Source organism: Megachile rotundata, chromosome 1, assembly GCF_050947335.1.
Source record: "Megachile rotundata isolate GNS110a chromosome 1, iyMegRotu1, whole genome shotgun sequence".
Taxonomy (NCBI): Eukaryota; Metazoa; Arthropoda; class Insecta; order Hymenoptera; family Megachilidae; genus Megachile; species Megachile rotundata.
The window spans coordinates 9,759,395-9,786,727 of NC_134983.1; the positions used below are offsets into that span (position 1 = coordinate 9,759,395).

At 32.7% G+C, this 27,333-nt stretch overlaps 2 protein-coding genes across 3 annotated transcripts; one reads left to right on the forward strand and one right to left on the reverse strand.

The window, feature by feature from the left end:
* Positions 1–4,240: 4,240 nt before the first annotated feature.
* Positions 4,241–6,300, forward strand: pll (serine/threonine-protein kinase pelle). Its single transcript, XM_003701275.3, has 4 exons — positions 4,241–4,458; positions 4,583–5,209; positions 5,278–5,717; positions 5,780–6,300. Exons 1-4 carry the CDS (start codon positions 4,347–4,349, stop codon positions 6,116–6,118), a joined length of 1,518 nt encoding a protein of 505 aa, XP_003701323.2. The 5' UTR covers positions 4,241–4,346; the 3' UTR covers positions 6,119–6,300.
* On the reverse strand, positions 5,236–27,321 carry LOC100879666 (scavenger receptor class B member 1). 2 transcript variants are annotated; one of them, XM_003701236.3, is made up of 11 exons: positions 27,104–27,321; positions 21,179–21,270; positions 12,623–12,714; positions 12,281–12,441; positions 12,071–12,215; positions 11,756–11,956; positions 10,641–10,801; positions 9,873–10,159; positions 9,111–9,229; positions 8,580–8,705; positions 5,236–8,379 (listed from the first exon to the last, which is right to left on the reverse strand). In XM_003701236.3, exons 2-11 carry the CDS (start codon positions 21,210–21,212, stop codon positions 8,089–8,091), a joined length of 1,617 nt encoding a protein of 538 aa, XP_003701284.1. In that variant the 5' UTR covers positions 21,213–21,270; positions 27,104–27,321; the 3' UTR covers positions 5,236–8,088. The 2 variants fall into 2 exon arrangements, with proteins under 2 accessions (XP_003701284.1, XP_076393789.1); XM_076537674.1 differs by lacking the exon at positions 27,104–27,321 and adding an exon at positions 21,629–21,879.
* Between the last annotated feature and the right edge of the window lie 12 nt (positions 27,322–27,333).

The following is a 27,333-nucleotide window of genomic DNA, read 5'->3' on the forward strand; positions in this document are numbered from 1 at the left end:
AGATCACCACGCGATTGGTTGCTATGAATTAGATCACCACACATTTGGTTGCTATGGATTGGATCACCATGTGGTTGGTCGTCACAGAATAGATCACCACACGTTTGATCGTCACAAGGTAGATCACCACGCGATTGGTTGCTATGAATTAGATCACCACGCGTTTGGTTGTTATGGATTGAATCACCATGTGGTTGGTCGTCACAGAATAGATCACCACACGTTTGATCGTCACAAAGTAGATCACCACGCGTTTGGTTGCTATGAATCAGATCACCACACACTTGGTTGCTATGGATTGGATCACCACACGTTTGATCGTCACAAAGTAGATCACCACGCGTTTGGTTGCTATGAATTAGATCACCACGCGTTTGGTCGTCAAAATTAGATCACCGCGCATTTGATGCTCACGATTTCAATCACCATGTGTTTGATCTCCTCGATTTAGATCACCACGCATTTTAAATCGTCACGCATTGTACCGTCATGCAATGTATGGCAACACGTTAGATCGCTACAAGTTAGATCATCACCCGTTGCATCGCAATGCATTATATTGTCAGACATTAGGTACTTCAACATGTTTGGTACTACATCGCTTACATGAGAATGATACTCAATATTTATAATAGATAGAAATTGCACCATCCACTACAATTCTCTAGCATTGACATACAATATAATTCTCAGAAATCGACATATAACAAAAATTTTTCAAATAAAATGAAGCTTGCTTCTAAAAGCAAGATGAACAATACCTCACTGCAATGTAATTAATTTGAAAAGTTAAAAGTATATAAAAATCCTTGCTTTTAAGTTCATATATGCCCTCTCTGAAAACTGTATACCTATCGCCACCTAACAGAGAGCGAAGGTACTAGTACAATATAACGTTTCATTTTTAAAAAGTAAATCTTTTAACTCGATATCGTTTTTTAAAGATCATCTTTTAACTGTTTAAAAAACGATATCGATTACCACCCTATCTTCAAGTACCAACTGTCTACTACTTGCAATTGCCTCATTTATTAGAAAGATAAAATCAGTTTCCGTGTCGTTTCGGACCATTCGTCCTGCGATGTGATGAGAACCGGAGGAATAGTAAAGCATGCGACTCACCGATGGTTGACTTGCATCACTGCGATCGGATTTGATCTAGGATTGCAGCTTGGCTCTCGATTACAGCTTGGCTGTCGATTGCAGATTGACTCAAGGTTGATTCCATTGCTACAACCAGGCAGCTACCTTGATACATTAATAAAATTACTGTGTTACAAACGATTTTATTATAATTTTTATTTTGCAATTATTTATTAACTAATTATTGCTCTTATACTTTGCAACTTCTTTGTCCGCGTTTTTCTTTTGCACCAGTCAACCAATTCTCATCAAATTTTGCACGCACATGCGTATGTACATCCAGATGGACATAGAAGAAAAAAATTTTAAATCGGACTTGCCACGGAGGAATAATCACCGAAAAATTTGATGCTCATAGACTTCAATGTAAAAATTGAATTTGCTTGCGCTTGGAATTTTCGTTATTGGGAATATTGCGAAACACCCATCGTTTGATATTCAGCACGTACATTTTAAAAACACTATTTTCGGATAAATATACAGTTTTATACATATATCTCCGTTCAAAAAATATTCTTGGACATATCGAGATCAACTTGAGCCGTCCAGGTTTTAGGGGTGAAAAAATTTCACTCTGGCCTGAAATACACTCCTAGAAATTAACGGTCAATTTTGAACTTTGACCCCATGCGCAGTAGCAAACCGTTACAAATAGTGCAATTTATGGATAAAAAATTGGCGTCCATCTAGCGGCGAAACGGGTGAACTAAACCAAAAAAATGAGGGTCCGAAAAAGCATATAAGGAGAATAAAGAAATGAATATTTCGGCACTTTGACGGCGTAGTATGGTTCCTGAGGCATTTAGAAACAAATTTCTATTAGGGTTTGATGCGTTTGGATGCCTAATAAAGCCAGAAAATCAATTTTTGTCGAATTCGGTCCAAAACGGTACAGGTGGCGCCATCTAGCGGCGAGCGGCGGAACTACGAAAAACTAAAATTTCGATTTTCTCCGAAATTAGGCAATTTTACGTATTTCTGAGGGTCAGAAATTGTTCTGAGACCTGTCTAGAACCTATACAATGCCACAAGAACCTCCTCAGAGCGCTAGAAAAGAAAATAAAAAAATAGGTCAAAACATGGACTAAAAAATTGGCGTCCATCTAGCGGTGAAAGTTGGAACTACAAAAATATAAAAATTCGATTTTCTCGAAAATTAGCGAACTTTGAGTACTTCTGAGGCTCAGAAAGTGTTACGTGATCGCATTAGAAGCAAAATAAAGCAATAAAAGTTTCCTGAAAGCTTTAATAAAGAAAATAAAAAGAATGTCATTTTATGGAGAAAATTTGTGGCGCCATCTAGCGGCGAAACTGCGAACTAAACTGAAAAAACGTATGTCCGAACACGCAGTAAAGGGGTCAAATAAAAATTGATTTTCTGGGCTTAATAGGCAAAAAAATAAATAACTTATTCAACAAATATTGCTTTAAAATGCCTAAAGAAGCATACTACGTCGTCAAAATTACGAAATATTACCTTTTATAATTTTTCTTAATGCGTGTACGGGCATACGTTTTTTCAGTTTAGTTCGCAGTTTCACCGTTAGATGGCGCCACAAATTTTCTCCATAAAATGACAATTTTTTTATTTTCTTTATTAAAGCTTCTAGAAAACTTTTACTGCTTTACTTTGCTTCTAATGCGATCACATAACACTTTCTGAGTCTTAGAAGTACTCAAAGTTCGCTAATTTTCGAGAAAATCGCATTTTTCTATTTTTGTAGTTCCTATTTTCACCGCTAGATGGACGCCAATTTTTTAGTCCATGTTTTGACCTATTTTTTTATTTTCTTTTCTAGCGTTTTGAGGAGGTTCTTGTGACAATATATAGGTTCGAGGAAGGTCACAGAACAAATTCTGACCCTCAGAAATACGTGAAATTGCCTAATTTCGGAGAAAATCGAAATTTTAGTTTTTCGTCGTTCCGCCGCTCGCCGCTAGATGGCGCCACCTGTATCGTTTTGGACCGAATTCGACAAAAATTGATTTTCTGGCTTTATTAGGCATCGAAACGCATCAAACCCTAATAGAAATTTGTTTCTAAATGCCTCAGAAACCATACTACGTCGCCAAAGTATCGAAATATTGCACTTTGCATGCGCAGTAGAATTTACACAGGTGGCTCATGTACGTATCGGAATGGTCACAGAAAATAATTAATTACTCGTTATCCGACCATTACTTATGAATTTTTATGATCGAACCATGTAAATAATTCATTGCCGACCATTCTTCAATCGTAAAAGTGTACAAAATATATCCATAAAACGTGTAATTAATTATTCAAAATGACCTCGTGTATACCGCTTGGCACCGTGACTGGCCTTAGGTTATTAGTTAATAACTAATTAATTTCATTAAAAATCTAAACGAATATGATACAAGAAAATAGCTAAGGGATCACTGAACATTCTTTTATAATAAAAGTGCATAGATTGTCCTCAGAAAGTGAGTAATTAACGATTTTGCATACTCATTATCGTGTACTTATTCCTCCTGCACGCCGCCTGCGCCTGCCACGGAAGAATAATCACCGAAAAACCATATCCCCGTAGACTTTAATGCAAAATTGAATTTGCTCGCGCTTATGTACTTGACTTTTCAACTTTTTTGTCCACGTTTTTCTCTCGCACTACTCAACCAATTCAACCGAATGACACGGTTGACTATTTTTGCTTTAGCGTGAAATTTACTCGCTCGCTCAACATTGTTATGTTAGGCGCGGAGCGCCTCAATCAAACAGACCTAATTTTTATAACATTTTTGCACAAATATGTTAGAAAATAATTGGAAATTATTATGCTTACATGATGTTAAGACATATTTGCAAATTATGAATTTTTTCTAATATTAATTTAAATTTTTTAAATAAATGATTAATAACTGTTACCGTTGGAATTAGACTTTACTGCCAGTGTTGGTGTTCATATTTTTTTTTCACTTTCATGCGTTGTAATACAATTTAAAATATTTTTCTAGTAATTCCCTACATTACCAATCATATGACCAGCAGGGTAATGTTGTTCCAGTCTGTATCGACAATGTTGCATGTGATATGAAAATAGTAAGATACAGACAAGGTACCTAATAATAATTCGTAACTTCAATAGATGGGGCTATTACGCGAAAGAAATTTTGATGCGTGTATCACGCAAAAGAGGAAAGAAAACTTCAAAATCTGTTAGAAAAGTTTGGTTGTCACTATGACATCTAATTGTGCGAATAATATTAAATATATTTATCAATTACCATTTTTGGAGCGATCAGAACTTTGTAAAATATTAAATCAAAATGATAAGTGGGAAGAACTTGCTGGTGAGTCATTCAAAAATAGTCAAATTATATATATAATTTATTTCCTAATACCTTATTAATTCCTGATGCCTAGTTTATTATTAAAAAATCATATTTTATATTCGTTATTATTAATTTTGCTTAGGGATATGGATGCATTATGATGTATTTGCGATACAAAGTTTAAGGAAAGAAAAGAATCCTACAGATGAATTGTTGACGATGTGGGGCCATCACAATCACACTATTTTAGAATTGTTTGTGTTATTGTCCAAAATGCAACACTACCAGGCTATGTTACCATTAAAATTGTATGTAGAAGAAAAATATCATAAATTAATCAGTTGTGGTGAGGGTAATCTTAATAGAATACTTGAAAGACGTCTTCAAAAAAACACAAAGGATTTGAAAATTGGTATACAAAATTTTAATCAGATTGCACCACCAGAACCAAATGTACCAAAAATTATTGTGGAAAGAAACACAAAAGAGGAATCTTATAAAATATTGAATAAACCAATGCAAGCTATGCACATAGCAGATACTCCAAGTAATTCTAATAATCTACTTGTTGGTTCTGTAGCTCCAGCACATCTTTTATCGCCTCTTTTACAGCATGGTATATCTAATGGAAAAAGAAATAATGAAGTAGCAGCTATTCAAGCAGAAACAACTCTGCCTCAAGCAAGTTATGAAGAATTAACTATAGTTACAAATGATTGGGACAAAGGTTATATATTAGGAAGAGGTGGTTTTGGAACAGTATATAAAGGTAATTTAACAAACAAAAATAATAAATTATTCAAGAATTATTGATTTATGGAATTGTTTATTATATAGGTATTTGGAAGAACACAGAAGTTGCTATTAAAAAACTAGAGAAAAGAAGGACTGATTCAAATGAAAGTTACGCGATCCAACTTCAGCAATCACTTAGAGAAATAAAAATTTTAAATTCTTTCCCACATGAAAATATTTTACCATTGTATGCATATAGCTTGGATGGCAAATCACCTTGTCTTGTATACCAATTTATGAAAAATGGATCTTTAGAAGATAGATTATTGTTAAGACATAAAACTCAGCCTTTGACTTGGATGCAACGTCATCAAATAGCAAAAGGGACAGCATGTGGTTTACAGTATTTACATATAATTGGAAAAAAGCCTTTGATTCATGGAGATATAAAGAGTGCCAATATTTTACTTGACAAAAGCTTTGAACCTAAAATTGGAGATTTTGGATTAGCTAGAGAAGGTCCTGAGGAAGATTCTATGAAAGTAAGCATTTTGCTTTAAAAATATATTGCACTACATGTAATAATCTTTGTTGCTTATTTCAGGTAAGTAAGATTCATGGTACCAGGCCTTACCTTCCAGAAGAATTTTTATATAAACGAGAATTGTCTACAAAAGTAGATACTTATAGTTTTGGTATAGTATTATTTGAATTAGCTACTGGTTTATCAGCTTATGATGAGTCTAGAGTACAGGATAAATTCTTAAAAGATTTTATTAATGGTTGGGAAAAATCACAGCTTGATTTACTAAGAGACAAAAAGGCAGGTGAGAAAGACAGTCAGGTTTATAACAATTTAATGATTTTGGGAAAATGGTGTACTAATTCAGTACAAAATAGACCTGAAATGAGTTCTGTGTTTAAGAAATTCAATGGATTATAATGTTTTAATATTCTTATTTTTACATCAAAGTTCTATATTTTGTAACATGTACATTTATAGAATTTTAAAGTATTCTCGAATTATGTATGATATTAAAAGAGACTTGTATGATATTATTTTGTATGTAATAATGTACATTTGTAGTTGTACAAATATTCAATAATATATTTTTATGTAACAAATTATTACAATTCCTAAGGAATCCTTTTAATTATATTAAATTGCATAATGTGCAATAATTTTGTAATGTAACCTTAACGAAATATAATTTGTATTTTAGACAAGCAGGATTTATTGTCCTGTATATACTTTTGTATATTGTGTACAGTTGTTTATTGCTATTAAAGTTATATAAAATTAAATCTGCTTATTAAATTAGATATATTCAAAATCCTCCTTACATATGATACATATGAAGCATGTTTAATTCAAGTATGGTGTTCTTTAATATTTTTATTTAGTGTTATTCTGTATCTGTTTTTATAGATAGCCTATACAATAATAATAACCAATATACTGATATTTTTAACTTTTATTATGGAATTTAAGTTGTGGATCAGTGTATTAATCAGATATTTGTATATCTTTAATTTTATTATAAAATTTCATGCTCTGATGAATGTAATATGTGTAAGAGTTTTCTGACAATAAAAAAAATTATGAATTAACATTTTTGTTATATTAAAAATATATGTGTGTAATGATAATTAATGAGACATAAATGTAGTATGAAGAAATTATGAAATATAAATTACAATTTTTAAAAACGCCTTAAAAATTATATTGTTCTCTAACTAAACAAATTCTCTCCTTAATATAAAAACTATCTTAAGTTTAACATATTTAATTTACTATTGTTGCTGTGAAAAATGACAATTTAGTAAAATTTAAATTCGTAACTTACAGAAATTAGAAGTTCCCAAAGTAAGTAGTTCTTTTCTTGTACATAATTCAAGATTTTGACTAAGGTAGTTTCAATTTCGTCGCGTAACTTGAATTAAAAATAAAGTTTTTAAATTATTAAATTTAATTATTCATTATTATTAAATTTAATTAAGCAAGGTGCTTAATCTATTTTTTACAGTTACTAAATATCCTAAATAGTACAATATTATCATTGTTGCGAAGAAAATGTAAGTACAAAAGTGTACAAAAATTTTGACTCGCTTAGTACTTCCGGCACTGTAAATGAAAATGTAACACGTTAAAAGTTCAGCGAAGTAAAAAGAGACATTTCAACGAAAATATCGAGTTCAAGAACCGAAATACCTAAGCAATCATTATTTTCAAATTTTTGCTATCCATTTTCACCTCATCAACGACGATACATGTGAGCAAAGTCTTATTTTTAACTCGAGTCATAATGTCTGTAAAATTCATTCAAAGTCGTGCGTTATATGCGTAAATATTCGAGAATATTTGTTTGTCAACAATTTTTTATATACTGGTATAATCACATATACATTGTTATATAATTTTATATACATATGCGATCTATTCTAACGACCTTAATATTAGGTACCTTGTATTTTATAACATTTTTTATTAACTTTTTTTATATCATTTTTTCAATAAAATTTATTTTAATAATAACTTACTTCGACGAAATACTTTGAGCTGTTATAGTTTGTTTACTCGACACATACGATATATTGAGCATAGAATAAATTCATGTAAAAAACAAATTAATCGAAGTAAAGGGGAATAAAATTGAAAGTGTGCTGTAATAACGTTTTGATAGAATAACATCGATCCATGAAGGGAATATTTTTAGCGCGAAACCCTGAATGCTTATCGTAACGGAGAACACTTTTTTTCGCGTTATAAGTCAGTTTAAGTACGCTAGCGTGTCCGACATCTTTACTTTCTAACGAGAAAAACAGCAACGAATAAATTTCACTATAAATCAGAAGACCTTTCGTTTTAATTTAAGTGTCTTTCCTTTGTCAATGCTTTTAAGGTGTGATTGGTTAACTAAATAAGTCCGTTTTCGAGGTGATCTTTTTAATAGCCGGCAAAATACGTATCGTTGTATATTGACCGTAGTTCAACGGTATTCTTAAATCGCAACTGTCTCTCCTTTCTATCGAAAGGGGTTCCTGTTGCTGGTTGACTGTCCACAGCATGGCTGGAATTGATAATACGGTCATCGTCACTCCCCCAATGGCCAGTAACCAAATTATTACTGTCTGGATTATTGGAAGTACGTAGAGCACCAGTTTCAAGAGGAACAACAGATCGTCCGGTACTGAAGGTATAGACTGCAAATAAATTTTTAAAAATAAAATTAAGCAGCGCTAACAAAACTACCATTTCCCGCGTTTTCCGCGCTTAAATAATTATTCGAATTTAGGAACTTTTAAACTTAAAAATATGCAGTTCGAAGACGTATATCTTGCGAATTTAAAAAAAATAAAATTGCCAGTGAATGTTACGAATATATTTTAAGTGGAATACTTACCAGATCGCTCCAGAATAATGGAACCGTAAGACCGTTGAAGGCCGAGATCCTCGAATTGTAGGTAGTTTCAGCCATAACGAGGTTGATCTGTATTCTCGAGTTAACTTTTATCGGGATTCCAATCGTCTGCGAGAAATAAAATAAAACGTGGCGTAATTGAAGGGTTTGAACAGTATTTCATAAATAGCCTAAGGATCCGTCAAATAAAAGAATGACGTGTTGATTTTTAATAAATAACTAGTTTCGTGAGCATTATGTATTATCCTATCCGATTGGGTAACTGTCTAACGTCAACCGGTTTCCGAATACATTTTCTTTTTCGCGTACTTGCAAAACATTTCGTAACACGGTAAATTTATTATAAGGGTGAACGTGCTCGTGAGAAATGCCTCGACGTGTTTTAAGTGCGCGACACCTGAGATACTTGCATAAATTAACAAACGGTAGACATGAACGAAAGGGATTAATCGGTTAACACGCGGATTAAAGGAATCAGTGAACACGAGCGAAATAATTTTAAGATTTATTTACCGGTTGCAGAACGATCTTGGTCTTGTGCTTCTCTGGATCTGGAGCGAGTCCTTCGACGTCTTCGCGAAACTTTCGGTCAGCGTCGAGGAAATGTGGCATAGACATTGCTGCTGGGATAGCTGCAAATAAAGTACGTTTTAATTACGACATTCTAAACATGTTGGCACAAGTAATTGGGTACACATAATTACTTGTTTCAACGAAAGTGGAATTCGATACCAGTAATGGTATCAGTGCAAGCTCATAGTGAGACTTAGGCACTTTTAATTTTCAAATGAATAAGTTTACAAATTCAGAGTTCTTTCGGCGGTAAATGCTACATAGAAGAAGTTTATTTAACTTTGTTCACAAGTTGCATTCAGAACTACGTAACAAGATTCTGCTGTAATGAATAGCAAAAGACTAGAAACATCTTGTGTAACTTTTCTTGTGTAATTCTTAAATCAAAGATAGGAGCTATTCTTGTGAATCTGAGACTCAGAGTGGTTTGAGTTACATTGTTCGTAAAGTTCAAAGTTTGACATTTGATGCTAATGTCTATCGTTTGCAGGTGGAAGCTTTATCATTCACTTTTACGAGATCAATGTGATATTTTCGACGGAGGACTCGGCGTACAGACTCAACATACCGTGAGTAAATTTTTTGAAAACAAAATTCTAATAATAATGTCTGTAAATAAGTATTCAGTAATTATGTACAATTATGTAATAATTTGATATGCTGAATATCGATTGTGTTTCTGATTAATCGTGAAATACTCACTGTAATAACAAGGAGTCATGTCAGACAATCCTCTCTTCATACACTTGGGTTTGTTTCGGCAGTAGCACTCGTTATCAGGATTTTCTTCCGGCGAATCCAAGAAATTGTCTGCCACAGTGTACAGATAACCGTCGAGACCGCTTTCGACCCATACTTTTTCCTTGAACACAATCGGTATCGCTCTGCAGAATGCTTTTCTGTACACTCTGAAGACAGCGTGTTCGTCTAAATACGATGGGAATAATTCTCCTTCGGTAGCTCCCCTGATTCGGTTGCAAATAGTATTCCTGTCACGTGAACAATTTGAAGTATTGTTACTATCCTGCTTATTGCACTTGTGCATAATGCTTGTTTGCGTAATAAGGATTCTGCGTGGGATGTTAACTTTGAATAATTTATAACACGTTAACGTGCGTTAAGCGTCATTAACGTTCCTACGAGAACTTTTGTGTAAAATTTCAATTACTAACTCATTACACAAAATTGTGTATATTGCGCATTTTAGTGTATCTTATACAATCACACATTCTTATTATTTAGTCTTGACTATTTATATAGTGTATTAATATTATAAGCAATCTTAGTACGTGTGCTGCAATGTTTAATGCGTTAATGATCGAACACGGAGTGATCAGCGGTAAAAGTGTTTATTTACGTGTAGAAAGTACTATTGTGAAAATATATTTTCGATTACTGAGAATTAATAGATTAATTACACGACTGCGTACAATTGTATCCATTGATCGATGAATTTTTATTTTTACTTACTCTGGATACGTTTCGTTTCCTTCTTCTTCCCGGTATCCCCATTGCGGCAAACCAGGGCTGCCATTAATACTTTCGATGCTCAGATAACGTCCATTTTCGTCGGTCATATTCTCGTTCTTCCCGACGTTCATGGTCACAATATTGTTTCCCTCGTCGTACATCTGTAATTATTAGTTGACATTTTAATTATTCACAATATCAAATTTAAAACTGTGATCGAAGTTCAATCTTTTCAATTAGAAACCCTTATATCTTATCGCTTTACATTCAGCACGAAAATTTGATGTGTGGAAATACAACTCGAACTAGTCTGTCTAATTTGTTCAGTTTTCCTGCTTTTAAAAGTCGTTGACACTAACCCTGTGAACCCTGAGACGTATACATAAATAGTGAAAGGATCAACGACTAGAAGCACATTGCGAAAACTGTTGGCAATTTGGAACACTCGGAGAATGAGTGTTCATGTGTTTCATTCTTGTATCTGTGTATGTTACTAAAAGTGTGCGGAATTACAGGTATACAAGAATGTGTATAAAAGTTTAGCAACAGGGAAACTTGAAATACTATGGTCGATCCAGATGTGGACAAGGTTAGTTAGCTATGTCAACTTCTAAGATATTTTTTATTTCATTCTAGTCCTCACCGTTCTGGTTTTGTAGTAAGTGTAATGGTTGTAACTGGTGCACTTGCGTCAAGTTAATGATCGAAGGCTTATGCCTGTATTTAAGTCAGTTTTATCACGATCAATTATCGAGATTTTCCCTTCTTTCTTAATCCTCTTACGTCAGGGATACTCTCGATATAACCAGAACGTTGCTTTGGATATTTTTGTTAGGTATCAAATCGATCTGAAGTCGACGCACCTGGTGTGTCAGGGTACGATAACTGAGGACACATCAGGTGTCTCGGAAAGATGTTCAGTGATAATAATTTTGTACAACAGTGAAAGTTAAAAGATAGTCGGAAATCACATATACTTCTCAGCTAAATATTGTAATTGTTTATATTTTTCAGGACAAATTAAATTCTAACTTTTGATAATCGTTTTATGATACGATCGTAATTTGCAAGTGGCTGAAATCGATGATTTTATTTACGGACAGACGATTACTCACCCTATCCAGTAATCCGAACTTCTGGAAGTTGATGAAGCTCGGCACAATGGTGCTCGCTAATCGAACCAAAGAATCTTCATAACCCCATAGATATTCGTATACGCTTATATTCAATATCGGTTTGCTGTCCAGCATGTTCACCAAACTGGTCCATGGGTAGTTAACAAAGAACCCACGGTCATGTAGCGACGATGAGATACCCTGCGAATTTAACCATCCTTGAAAACATTTCGGACATAAAGAAGTTTCCATTTATATTCACATTCTGAGATATTATTCGAAGCTATAGAGTTAAAAAGTTCAGTTATCACTTACCAACATGGGTATATTTGGCACCTGCACGATATCTTTTTCTGGATCACCATTGGACATCTCTGGAATGTACACTACCGTTCTATTCGGCATGTACGAAATCGTGTTGTTCTTGTGCCACACAACATTTTCATTCACTAAAATTTCCCTGCAAACAAGGATATTGTTGAAACAGCTATATCGAAGAATAATTAGTAAAACGATAATACTTACTGATAAACGTAAGGACCGATTTCTTGGACTTTCAATTTCTCCTCACCTTTGAGGAATTCCGCCGGATTGGTGATATTGAATATGTACACTTTGATATACACACTGATAGGTGGATTTTTCCATAAATGAAAGGCCAACGAATCTGGTGCCATTTGCAATTTCTATAAAAAGATATATCAAAGGTTAAATTTGGAAATTGCAACATGTGCGTTTCTAAATTCACACTTTCCTATTTTATCAAAATTAATCTTTGATTGCACATGATTCATATTAAGTCACTACTGCTATAAGCAGGTATGCTCGTAAAAGTTGAAATGATATAATAACTATATAATCACTTACTTGCTCCAATATTAACTTCATTGGATTAATTATGTAAAGTATGTAAGCCAAGATACTGCAACTGATACCCAGTAAAAACAGTATTATGCATTCTGTAACAAAAGACAAAAAATTCACAATTATGAAATGTATTTACTTTTCCTCTTTCGTTACTTTTTATCTAACACCCAACAATTTGAAGTAGGGTAGGAAAAAAAGTTTTAAATATTTTAAATTGCTGTGTTTTTCTTTGTCGCAAGGATAAAGAAGATTAATTCATTATTCCGACTATGTCATAAGAAAATTACGTCGGATTTGTTTTACGATATTCATCATAAAACGCTACAGCGCCTGGCGTATGAAGGTTGTTACCTTTGATTACAACCGTTTCCGTACGTAAAAATAGAAAAAAAATTACGTGCATTAATGGATGATTATTGGAATTCATTATGATGTGTATTCGTATTCAGTCAACTTTTAATTCCACAAAAATGCGTCACACTATTCAAGGAATATTAATTTTCATTCGATGCAAATGTGTCAACCAGTGTTTTGACTACGCTGATTAATTGTTACATGATAATAATTATAAAAGCGGATGATGTAAAACTTTGTTAACAAATGGTTTAACAAAGAAGATAAATATTTGGTACAATTATTTATCTCGAGTTTGTTAATGAAATCACCTAATGTATCCATAACTGATGTGTGTTGTCGACTCACAAACTGTTATCTCTGTCTAGACAAAACACAAGTACACCCATTTTAAATGCATGTTTATTTAAATTCCTTTTTATTTTCAGACTCTTGTACATTGGCGCATTGACATAAGCGATCAAACATATTATAATTAAATGCAATTCCATCCCTGTTAATTTCATTTAGGAAACCACTAAATAACAAGAATGCAGATATGGTTAACAAATTACCGTAAGTCGCCATCGATAAATTTCAACCTTCATTAGAATTTTTAATTAGCAATGATCGAATATTAACAGGTATTCTCTGATTATTTTATCACTCGCAAGTAGTTATTGGAATAATTACAAATTCTTGAAAGTCTGATTACGATTATATCATTATTTTCTAATAATCTCCTATTCCGTAATTAATGCGGAATTACGCGTAGTCATAAATCCCCTTTTTTAGAAGCTACATCTAATCAAAATGTTAATTCGTTATCGGCTTTAAAAGCATTTATTTACTTTTTTATTCGACCTCAGACGTCGATTACTTATTACAATTCTAATGTGATGAAATAATTACATGGTAAAAATGGGATGATTTGAAATACCACTTAGGAGAATATGATGTCTTGATTTTAATGGAATTCAGGTACGTTCAATTCGATAAAATGATAAATTAGCACGTAGTTTTCCGTATTTACTGAAAAGGATTGAAAGCTTGAAAACCTTCGTGAAAAATACATTTCAGGTTTCTATTATATAACATAAGATTTCTTTTTATAATCTGTGATAATATTACTCTTCTATTAAATTCTTTAAATTTTTAAACGATATTATAATATTTAATATTAAACGACTGAAGTGACTAAATTAATTTTGAAATTCAGATATACCATAATGTTTCAGATCCTCAAATTTTCAAAGTACGATTTTTCAATTTTTCTAATGTTCAAATCCTCAAATATCCAGATCCACAAATCTTCAAATCCCCAGGTCCTCAAATCTCCAGATCCACAAATCTTCAAATCTCCAGATTCACAAATCCTCAAATCTGCAAATCCTCAAATCTGCAAACCCTCAAATCTTCAAACCCTCAAATCTCCAAATCCTCAAATCTGCAAATCCTCAAATCTGCAAATCCTCAAATCTGCAAATCCTCAAATCTGCAAACCCTCAAATCTTCAAACCCTCAAATCTTCAAACCCTCAAATCTTCAAATCCTCAAATTTCTAAATCCTCAAATCTCCAAATCCTCAAATCTCTAAATCCTCAAATCTCCAAATCCTCAAATCTCCAAATCCTCAAATCTCCAAACCCTCAAATCTCCAAACCCTCAAATCTCTAAATTTCCAAATTCCCGATTGCCAAATCCTCAAACCCCCAAATCCCTAAAATCCGAAATCTCCGTTCGAAAACCTGCACTCCTTTGCATCAAAAGTACGAAGCAGAAGGCCAGCCATTTTTCTACCACCTTGAGCATACTTCTTTCTAATAAATTTTATAGCCATCCACCGTGCACGTAGTTTAAGATTTAGTTCAAGATCGCAGATTGGATCTTCAAAGAATGATGAATCATTTTAAGGTTATACATATTGCATCTCGCGTTTCAATGTTTTCATATTTTTTCCTAATGACACGATTAACATACTGTGTCGTCGGTGCAGATATTTTTTGCTTTTAAACGTTGCCAGCGATATCATTTCTGTCAAATAATAATTGGGATGAAACTACCGGTTACAAAATGCTCTTAGTAATGATTCTCTACGTCACACCGACAGTTCTTAGTAATGATTTTCTACGTGGCTGTTGATGGGCGTCAATCATGCCCTGTGATACCCCATGTGATTCACACGTCACTTGTTTACCTTGACTTAAATTCCATATTATTCGAAAAGTAGACCCGTCAAATGAAACCTGTTTACAATGAAAATTTTTGATTTCGTTGATGGACAATTATGCCGATTAATTCAGCCGGCTCGTTAATTACTGTCGGTTCATTGGTCGTTCATTAGCGACATTTGCTTTCGATGGTTTTACAGCAGCTTAATGATACATATTACCAGGGGCCGGTTAAACTATGTCAAAGTCTTGCATCTTCTTTTTCCTCGTCCAAAGAGCATTGAAATAAGTGCCTCTATGATAATTTGTTAGTAATCTTTTTTAAAGGGTCAAGGGTGCAACTGCCATAAACGGTTTGCGATACAAGGTATACATTTTGTATTAGGCATATTATAATGCATTTTCAACACCGCTGTTAATTATTAATTTGCTCCGCCAGACTAAGTGTGCAATTATTATTATGTTGATATAGTTTTGTAAGTAATCGCTGATATAACGTTCTCTTTTATAATGACATTAATTTAAATATTACGAAATGTATCTAAATTCCTGTCAGACTGGTTTGGTTGTTACTAAATTATTATTTAATCGTATTACTAGTGGCTGTTGGTGCGATTGTGAGTTCGATAATTCAAGTGACGATTGCAAACTTCAATGAATATTTAAACACATGTTATGTTCGTACTACATTTAAAAATACATAAATTAAAAATACATAAATAGAAGAGGAAGGAATTCAGTATACGTAAATCATATTGTCACTGACATCAGGCTACAATAATTCATAATTGTAGATATATTAAGTTAGTCAACAAATGCTTTTGAGGTCCATGTGTTTCACAATGGTAAAAAAATTAATCTAGCGTGCACAGATCATTTAAGAGTAAAAAGTTGATAATTCATTATTGCGATAGGTGTTGCTGCTTTAATTGTATGATTGGTGTTAATAACAGTCATTCCGTAATTAAAGTCCGAAGAAATTGATTATTACTTATTGATGATATTAATTACAGAGTGCATTGAACGAATATAAAATCGAAAGTAAAAAGGAAATATTATTGTGAAAATATCGTACGCTGATATAATTATCAGACGCGCGAACATTCTCAACAAACTCGCAAACTATCGTCTGGAAACGTAATTCATTTGTCAAACAGAAGAGACTACTAATTATTACAATTTTTTCTTCGGTGATTACTTGTTTACCAGGAAACGAAGCACATATCTGTTAAACCTTACCTATACATATATCTATATTTTACTGATAAATCGCATTGCGAAGGATACATTATCGTTGCACAATGATGAATGAAAGAAGCAATAAACAAGGAGGAAAGTGCATACTGCACGTTCTAATGCGATTCCAGTTGACGCATTATCGAATAGAAATAATACGGTTAAAAGTGATGATAACGATTAATCTCTAATAGCAGTAAGTAATTAAATATATGAACGTGCAAATCGCACTGTAATCAAGATTTCAGTTACATAATTAAATTGATCGTTAATAGATTTTTTATTAGATTTTTTTTATCAGATGTATTATTAGCGATATCTTAGTTTATACAAAGAAGTCAATTGTTGAATCTGAAAATTTATAAATTCGAAATTGTTAAGTTTATAAAATTTATGTTGATGAATTCTTAAATTCTCGAACTCCTAAATCTCTGATTTCTAAATCCCTGATACCTAAATCCCCACATTCTTAAATTACCGAAAAATTAAATTCCTGAATTCTGTAATTCTTGAATTCCTAACCTCCCAAATTCCTAAATCCCCAAATTCTCAAATCCCCGAATTCTTAAATTCCCAAAATTTTTAATTCTGGAACTCCTAAATCCTCGAATTCTCAAATCCCCAAATTCCTAAATCCCCGAATTCATAAATTCCCAAATTTTCGTACATCTAACTATAAAAAATCTCAAAATTCTTCAATGACGAAATTTCCAAATTCCTGAATCTCCAAATTTTTAAATTCCCAAATTCGTAAGTTCCAAACTCTAATGATTAAAAATTGCCTCCACAACCCATACAAAAGATAATCACATAGTACCACTACATTCTCTCAGAAACAATGTCATACAAATTATTCAACATTTAAACGACGTGACGCTATTTAGATACGTGCATCGTATCACTATAATTTAATTGGTCCGCAATAATTAATTACTGCAGCATATAAATATTTATATTATCATTTTCATTGTAGTTTAGTCGTCATATTTGTCATCGATGTGCTGTCATCCTCATGTACATCAAAATAGCATGTACACTCATGTTTAGTGTCATTAATCGCGATGTGTAAATATCATTGTACGAGAGCTTACAACTGCTACTGTAGATATTTGTTATTTGCTTTTTCTCTCTTTCTTCAAACACGTGTGTCGAATAGAAAATCAATCACAACCGTAATGAGTTTTTGTACCGTGAGCGTCGTTGGAATTAAGCTATAACATTAATTGATTTTACAAGAAATTTCCTTTTTAACACTTGAATGACGGGGTCAGTCGTGACCCACACTCATGAAACGTGTACAAGAATACGTTAACGTCTTGTACTGATTTGACGAGTTTGCGATGTAATTAATTTTACTCGAATGTTGAATACCCTTCAAATCGGAGTTGAATTATAATTTGCATAGTCAACGATTCTATAATACCAAATTGTCATAACATTTCAACTTTCTCTGTTTGTTTTAACGTTGCAACTGTGATTAGTTAGTGCTGACACAGCTGACAAATAAAACCTCGTGCAGGGGATTAAGTATAATTGGATGTATAAACTATCATGCCAACTATGTCTATGTTCTGACCTTGTTCTGACTATGTACTGAAATTATATAAAATTTGTAAAATCAGGAACAAATTCAAAATTAAATTTAAATCATATTCTGAGTCATCGAAGACTCGGCACTATTTACAATGTCGTCACTTGGTCGAATTTTCGATGAAAATAATTAAATATTTCGTAACACGTAATGATTGAGAAAGATAATCCGAATGATAAATTAATGTTAATAATACAGGAGAGTTGTAGGACAAAAAGAAATTGACGAAGTCCAATTAATGACATAAGTAAGATAAATGGGTGTACACAAGGTACCGAGAATTTAATTTACCGATAATTTGCTTCGTTTAAAACTGAATAACTTACCGAGCCCATTTATTTATGAAATATCGAAAAAAGGAACGAAAAAGTTTCTTCTTTCTTTTCTTTTTACGCGATACGTAAGTTACAGTGACAAATGTGGCGGTGTCACCTTCAATGTTTCTTTCGTGTGAATAGCGGCATCGAAATCTTTGAACTCTTTTAATAATATGGACTCTATATTGTAGACCATGGCAATACATTGCATGGCGATATAACTCGACTAAATATTTACTTTAGTTAAATTTATCTATTCCCAAATTATCCAATCTTCAAATTTAAATTTAGAATGTAAAATGATAACTTTTTTCAAATTTAGAAATCTTCAGATTTCCATATCTAGAAATTTAAAAATTAAAATAATTTTTTAACATATCAAGTTTTAGATTCTTGCGCATATGATTTATTATAAATATGTGATTATTTATATAACGAATATACTTTTTTAATGCAAATTTACAGTTCTGAAAGATACAACAAAATATTACATACCAGTTTTCGACACCAATTAAACATTAAAATTAAACTATGTTTTCCTAGAACTGAATCTAGAAAGGTAAATAGAATATATGAATTGCTGGAAATTATTACATTTTTATAAAGTGTCAGGTCTTCGAAGGTCAAGATCAAGCGGATATAATATCTTTCTCAACTTGCATCTTTCTACGCGTGTATATTTTTTCGAAAGTCTTTGCATAACTTCGACGTTTAATTCCGATCCGCTTTATACGAACACATACTTGCTGGCAGCTGTTCAATGGCCGAGACCTTTAAGCAGTTACGACAGCATCGTTCATGGCAATGTATTTATCTCAAAAATATGTTAATGCAATACGTCGAGTCATTGAACAACACAAAAGTGTAACCTTCTCACGGGGTTATTCCTTTGACGGTCTATTAGCGATTGACATAGTAAAAATTGGCTACGTCAATCATTACTATTTTATCTCTTATGAAAGGTGAAAGAATATGAAATTTACATTATATATAAAACTAAAAAATAGTATTAAAAAATCGGTAAACACCACATTTGAAAATAATATATTCATTATTTATATTTTATATGTTTACTATTGGCTCTATCGGCTGCGTAACAGTTCAACCGACGACAAAATAACCGCGACAAAATAACCGACGACAAAATAACCGAATAACAAAATAATCGTTCAACACTATAACACCACATATTAATTATATTCAACCAACATATTTATTATCTAACCTAACCTAACCAACACGGTTATTTTGTCGTTTGGTCATTTTGTCATTCGGTCATTTTGTCATTCGGTTATTTTGTCGTTCGGTTATTTTGTCGTCGGTTATTTTGTCGCGGTTATTTTGTCGCGGTTATTTTGTCTGCGGTTATTTACGCGTGCTACCGGCTCTATCAGATGCCCCGTACTAATTTGCAATTAAAATTTCGAGCAGCTACTGTAAACAATACGAAAGCACCAGAATGAAATCTAGAATTTTTGAAAGTCGTACCAAACGATTAAACTCGTCTGAAGCTATCGAAAACGATAATAAATGATTATTGTTTATTTCACGGCTGACGTCAGCGATGATCAATGTCAATAATGAGTTATAATGCTTTTAATGTGTTTCCAGTCGATTCGATGTATCATAAATTATTGGTAACGATACCGAAATAGGGATTTTTATCGATTTGAGGGTCAGCTTAATGACATCAGGTTCCTACAGTCAGATCGCCAAAATTCATGGATACAACTTTAGGGTATCTCATTTCAGATCAAGTTAGAATTATGGTCTGTAATAGAGACAAACAAACAAACAAATGCAAATCAAATTGTCTCACAAGCCTCTCGTTCGGTAATTATAAAGTTGCAACTCGTTTCTAGATTTTTTGTTACATATCATTTTAGTCTGATAGCATCTATAAAGTACATTACTGAATATGTATGTACGACTCTGTTTGATCTCATTCATATTTCTGATCCATTAAATTTTTAATGTGTCATAGACAGCTAATAACTATACTGACATATTATTCGTTTCGCTGAATAATAACCTTACTCGTCTAGCGTTCGTTAATTCATTAAGCGACAACTCAAGGCCCAGATTGCTCAATCACTTTTTTCTCCCGAACATCATTTACATAAATGTACACGAAAGTCATACTGTTTTTTATCCTTTCTTTGGACACTGATAATGTCTCTTTCCACGAATCGTATCGATTTTATTATACATTAGATATACCTACTTTACGCAAAATTAACGTGCTATTGATAAATGATACGTCACAAACACGTCTTTTTTTCAATACACTTCGACTTCCTAATCAGTGTTCGAACGTTTATTTATTAAACTTTGACTTTCTAGATTCGTTCATTGGTATGTAATCAATTCGTGCGATACGTCGATTTTAGTTATCGAAGAAAGATTTTGTTACGTAATTAGTTGATACTTGAAGACAAAACAAAATCAACGCAAGCAAAAGAAGACGAAATTGAAGTAAATACCCGTTTCAGGAAATACGTTAATTGTTGATTAATCGAGCTTTTTTACTCGTATCTGCAGTTCTTTCTTTTTAATCGCGTAGAAGAAAGTTATGTACAGCGCTCCATTTTTTAGCCGTTTGCAGTAATAAAATGTAACAAATTAAGCAAGTTGAGTGGAAAATGTGTGTACAACTTCGAATATATTTTTTAATAAAAATATCTAGTGTCCACACACTCTGTTTTCTTGCGGTTATTTTATTTAAATAAAAGAAATATAACGTCTTGTATTTATTACATGCTTCGCAATATTTCTTAAGTTTAACATTTTTCAATTCAAAAATCTGTAATTGCGAAGCGAAACAAAATGTGCTGAAATTTTGTTTGATCCACTGTAAGTGAAAATTTCATGCGTTTTTATTTTTACGTTTTATTGTACGATTACTCACTTTTGAACTGCTGAAGCGGAATTGGGAGTTTCATGGTTGTGACCTGGTTACTTTTCGTCGCGTTCCTTTTTTCGTCTCCTTGATCGAAGGTCCTGAAACAGAAGTCAATTGGCTTATTTATGTTCTGTTCTTTGATTATCAACGACATAATCGTCAAATTATAGCCTCATTAACCGAAGGAAAACGATGTTGGTACTTTATTCTCTGCTTTCGGTGATCAAAAACGAATACTATAACAGCGTGGAAAAAATTCAGAAACTGAATTAATAAAATAAAAATATTCTAGAATTTCATTTTTGTGAAATATATTTTCTACGATATTTTCTGAATCGCATAAATTATTTAATCGCGATCTTGAAAATTGAGGCTAATGTCCGATAAAAATATAAGTAAATTTCAAATCATGTGAAGAAAAAATTTAAAAACACAGTTGTACAGATTTTGTTGTACCTCTGCAAGTTTCCTCGAACCTATTTGACCTCTACAGTATTCAACGCAGTCTCTTTTACCATCTATGAATTCATTCATGTAATGCTTATTTACGTTAAGCAGAACGGGCGTTTATTTGAAAGAAGCAAAAAGTATTTGATTTCTGTTTAAAAGTGAATGATACAGGAAGTACAGAAAAAGACGTTCAAACAGATTCGTTATGACAAAGGTTAACTAAAATTCCTTACGCGCAAACACGCGTTCAAAGCGTTTAAGCGTTTCGCCGCAAAGTTTGTCAAAGTAATTGGCGCTTATAAAGCCATTTGCATGACAGTTGGGATCGTTCTTTCTGGATATAGAATTTTTTCTGCTTAACTTGTACCGCTTTTTCCTTCTTTTTTTTTCTTCTCATTTTTCCTTTTGTCTAACCTCTCTCATGAGTCACAACGCGACGATGCATTCGCGATTACACGTTTGTAGATCTTGGTCGCCAACGTTATGTTTATCGCGGGGATTTGCAATGTTAATCAATCGCTGCTGTTGCAGTGTTGTGCAAGCGAGTGTGAACAAAAAAGTACTCGACGAACAGCTTGTAAACTTTTATCACGCATATGAATAATTAACGATCTTTCGATACTTAATATCCGTCCGGCAGATCGTTAAATGAATCAAATGATCTTTGAACGCTCGATATAGGTTTATTCCCTTGACTCATGGCCACGGTTTCAAAAATCGGTGAAGCAAGTTACAGAAATTTCGCCGAAAGGCCTTCTATCGTAAAGATGAAATACACGAGAAATTTATCTCTTAACCTTGTACGGTCTATTTTAACTTTCTCTATGCGTCTTAGGCGGATAATAGTTAGAACGAAATGATTTCATTCAATTTTACGTCCTTATATCAAAAATTATGTGCGATGTGTTTTGCTTTTATAGTTTCAAATTTCTTTTCCTGTCTACCAGATATCCGTTTGGTGTTGTAAATATTACGGATTGGCAACATAACACGTGTCAATGTAACACGTGATTGTATAACGCACGGCAATGTAATATCGATGTAAGTAATGTGAGGTTAATATAACGTGGGATTATACGCAATACGTGACTCGTAACAAATCGTGCAGCAATATATGGCACGTGGAGGTATCATGCGGCAATGTATGAGATGTGGTTGTATATGGTGCGGTAGTATACATATGCATAACACAATGTATAGGGTGACGATATATGGTGGGGTCGATATACGGCGTGTGGCAATATATGGAACATGGCAATATACGACGAGTGACAATATACGACGAGTGGCAATATACGGCGAGTGGCAGTATATGACGCGTAGCGGTATGTGGCACTATGCAGTGCGCAATGGTACACAGCACGTAACAATATGTATAGAACATACGGCGGTATACAATGCGTGGCAATATACTGCGAGTAAATATCTGATGAATAACTATATACGGCGTATGGTCATATACGGTGCGTGGTAATACCAACGCGGCAATATACAGCGCGCAACGATGTACGATGCATAACGGCATAAGACACGTGGTTCTACAACACGTGAGAACGTCTCTACATCTAATTAAAATTGCCGGTAATTAGCACCGTATTTAATATGCATACACTGCGAAATTATTCGCTTCTTTGAAATTGCATTCGAATACAAATAACGCGAAGTATAACGTAAAAAGTTGGATATTTAAATTAGAATATGAATTTAACTTTTTCGGTGATATTTATATAAAATACCTTTATAATGTTTTTTTTTTTTTTTGAGTATCTGAATGCATGAGGAAAAATGTGACCATGCAGAATTTCTTACTCTTGTCCCATGCAAATTTACCAGAAGGTCATGGACATTTTTTCAGTTTCATATATCTTATTCCTCTCTTCGTTACGTTTCGAATCTTCACAAAATCAATTAATTAATTTTCACTGCTGTATATTTTGGAATAGTTCGTCACTTTCAATGTCGCTCCGTTGACACAGTATTTAAATTAATGTCGATCATTATTCACGCCATTATTATACATTGCATAACTCTATATTTTGTAAAAAATTGATATTAAACATTCTGAATAATTCAAGAAACTTAAAAAGTGTTCGCCATTTCCGGTATTATTAAAATCATAAATAATATTTCATCGCGTATCTTATGATTCCTCATTTTTGTAATGCCACCTTTCTTGCTGCTAATACGTCATTTATATGCTTGTTCTTAATATTTCTCCTTAATAGTAGCTTCTTTAATTTTACCTAAATTCCAAATTGCGAAATAAAATTTTACATATCTTCTAGCCTATACAAGTTCTCGAATTTGTTTTTAAATCACGATTTTTACTACGTGTATTCATAGTATAAATTACATTTGTCAACTTATGAAGACTTATTATTTTAACAGGTTGCATTACTGTGCAGTTTTTAATCAATGAATCCGTAGAAGAAACTTTAAGTATTGTAAGTGGAATTACTATCCATTATCATTTGAACTTCATTGAGTGATTTCAATGCTTGGTAAGAAGAACTTTAGAAACGCTTCGAATTACGACTAAGAAATCTTGACAGAAATGTATGTTGTATTAATTACGCCTCGTTAAAAATCGCATTCCTTAATAATACGGATGTTTATAACATAGTACTTCTTTAAATGATTGATATGTTACACGATGGAGCAGCTTGTTTGTTCGAAGTAAAGACGTCACAAAAACTTATGTTTACGTTTGATCCTTTTTCGTTTTTCTGCTTAAGAAAGAAACATTAAGTTGTGTCAAGTTTTTAATTAATGAATGGGACGAATTCTCAAAATATTTACGTACACATGACATCATTTAAACTAGAGTATTGATGATTAATTTCGTGAATGAAAAATTTGAAATTTCTGTATTCGCGAATATTTAAATAGATAGATACCAGATTATCAGACTATTAAAAAATTATTTATTTCTTGTGTAAAATGTCTAAATTATTTATTTTTTAACTATATTATAATTTATGTATCTTTATATTTTTAGAATTTGAAATTTGGATAAAGAATTTATGCAAACTAAATATAATAGTGGACTATCGAATGTCGCCATTTTTTTAAGGGAACCGTACCCTCAATTGCGTCATCACTTCAAATACAACCCATGTTTGCAGAATTCCTTACATTCTGTTCGCAGACTTTTTATAAATTTTATCTAAAACCAATTAATTCATTCATGTGCAATGTGGTATAATTAACGCATTACATATTATGTTCGATAGAATTTATCGTGTGTTAATTAGTAAGTTTGTAATTAAGTTCGTCCATGTATTAGCAAATTCATTAGTATAATTGGGGAAGCAATAATTAATTGTTTAATGATACTACGGTAAAATTCACGTGAGTTTACGAATCTGTAGAAAAACGCTGCTAACCTAATTTATACAATAGGATAATAGTAAGAATAATATAATTCTAGATACTTTAGAGACAAGATACGGTTTTTACTAAGAAAAATGGCAATTTTCGGGAAGCCCTTTTACTTGTGCAAGATAATGGATTTTTTATGAGAAATCTTAAGAGTTACAATTCCTGAGGCTTTTTAATTTATCAACTTCTAAATCTGCAAATTTTTTCATTTCTAAAATTGCAAGTTTTTAAGTTTCTACAATTTCAAATTTTCATGCTTCCAAATTTAATTTTCTGTGATTCCAGAGTTATCAAGTTTGCGAATTCCCAAGTACCTGAATATTCAAATTTCCATACTTCTTAATTTCTGTAATTCCAGAATTATTAAGTTTGTAAACTTCCAAGTGCCTAAATTTTCAAATTTCCATACTTCTAAATTTAATTTCTGTAATTCCAGAATTATCAAGTTTGCAAATTCCTAAATATCTGAATTTTCAAATTTCCATACTTCCACATTTAATTTCTGTAATTCCAGAATTATCAAGTTTGTAAACTTCCAAGTACCTGAATATTCAAATTTCCATACTTCTAAATTTAATTTCTGTAATTCCAGAATTATCAAGTTTGCAAATTCCTAAATATCTGAATTTTCAAATTTCCATACTTCCACATTTAATTTCTGTAATTCCAGAATTATCAAGTTTGTAAACTTCCAAGTACCTGAATTTTCAAATTTCCATACTTCTAAATTTAATTTCTGTAATTCCAGAATTATCAAGTTTGCAAACTCCCAAGTATCTCAATTTTCAAATTTCCAAACTTTTTATTTATTCCTTTTTTACTTTCGAATTTTCACCATTTCCACTTTTCTCCAATCTTCAAATTTTCAAACTTCTACATTTCCATACCTGGAAAACTCCTATTATCCTGAGAGGAAACGCATCTTTCGTTACATCTGCATCATCCTTAGGGAAAACCAGCGTGAGCGGCACGTGTAAATATAACCCGTTTGACCCGATCAATAGGTTTCCCAAGCATGATAAACTAAGTGATCCTTGTAGAACGAGCTGTTTTGTCATCTTTCAATATGCGTCTTGCATTTGATATCGGAGCACAAAACGAAAGAGAGTGCGCTTATGCAGAATCGTACGTGATGCGCGTGTCTATCAATCTCTCGGTAGAATCAGAGCTACTAAGCTCTTCAGAGAAGATATATTCCGTATATTAAAGAACATGCCATGGTTTTTCACCGATTATTCCCCGCCGATTGTAAATTGAACAGTCTTTGTCCAGTCTTTGACCAAGCAATATTTTGTCACGACCGGATTATGTTCTCTTTTCTCATCGTATACGTTCAGATCAACGTGTACGAAACAGGAAATTCTTATTCAAACACGATCACCTTCTGGTCATCCAAGGTACAATATCGTATGCTACGACAGATAAAAACATCTCGCATAGCATTTTATTGTCAGTTCGGTGCTTGAAAATGCAATTCTGGTTCTCGCAAAATCAGAGCAGATAACACACGTTTTTTAACTGAGACGTTTATTTTTTAGTCTGTGTCATGCGGTACCTTGTTGAGCTATTTTTGTAGTGAAAAAGAATTACTAGGGTACAAGATATACGTTCAAATCGTGATTGCAACATTTTTGGTCAAGGATTATCGAAATCTTGATATACTTTCTTTGGTGTGGACATCATTCAAGTTTTGGAACAAAGTTTTTTCAATTTTTGTGTTACACTAATCACTTATGTATGTAAGTTCTACTAGGATTACAAGTAATCTTAAACTTAATTTTTTTAAATATTTAATGTACGAATATGTACAAAGATATTTATAAATATGTTCATTTCTAGTGAAGTGTACTTGATAAATTCAAGTTAGCGTTGCCTGATAAAACTGACGAAAATACAAAATTTCTGTCAACGTTTAATAATAATTTTTGTCAGTTGAGATTCTACATTTTGTCTAGCAAATTACTACAAAATTATTGTATATCAGTTACCAAAACCACCAATGATTTTTATAACTTGTAAAATACATTTCATAATTAACTTCAAAACACCCACTCCACTTAAAATCTGACATAAGGAAATAAAATTTCTTAAGGTACTTACCGAATAAGTACGACTTGATTGTTCACAAATAAAACTAAACAGCACCAAACGACACTTTTCACATTTGCACAAATCACAGTCGTTAACACAGAGACCTTTTCGGTGATATACCACGAAAGTTCAATTAAAACACGATACTTGTTGTTTAGCTAATGTTTATAAAATATAAGTTGTAAGCAGTGAGTAGCCGCTTTTGTAGCTTCTCCCTCAATCTTGTTATTAGTGAGCAT

Coding starts and splice junctions, on each gene's coding strand:
- pll (XM_003701275.3), top strand. CDS start 4,347: ATGACATCTAATTGTGCGAATAATATTAAATATATTTATCAATTACCA. Junction 5,210..5,277: donor TTTTGGAACAGTATATAAAG/GTAATTTAACAA, acceptor TTTATTATATAG/GTATTTGGAAGAACACAGAA. Junction 5,718..5,779: donor CTGAGGAAGATTCTATGAAA/GTAAGCATTTTG, acceptor TGCTTATTTCAG/GTAAGTAAGATTCATGGTAC.
- LOC100879666 (XM_003701236.3), bottom strand. CDS start 21,212: ATGAAACTCCCAATTCCGCTTCAGCAGTTCAAAA. Junction 10,802..11,755: donor AGTTCGGATTACTGGATAGG/GTGAGTAATCGT, acceptor TAATAATTACAG/ATGTACGACGAGGGAAACAA. Junction 10,160..10,640: donor GGAAACGAAACGTATCCAGA/GTAAGTAAAAAT, acceptor TTCACGTGACAG/GAATACTATTTGCAACCGAA.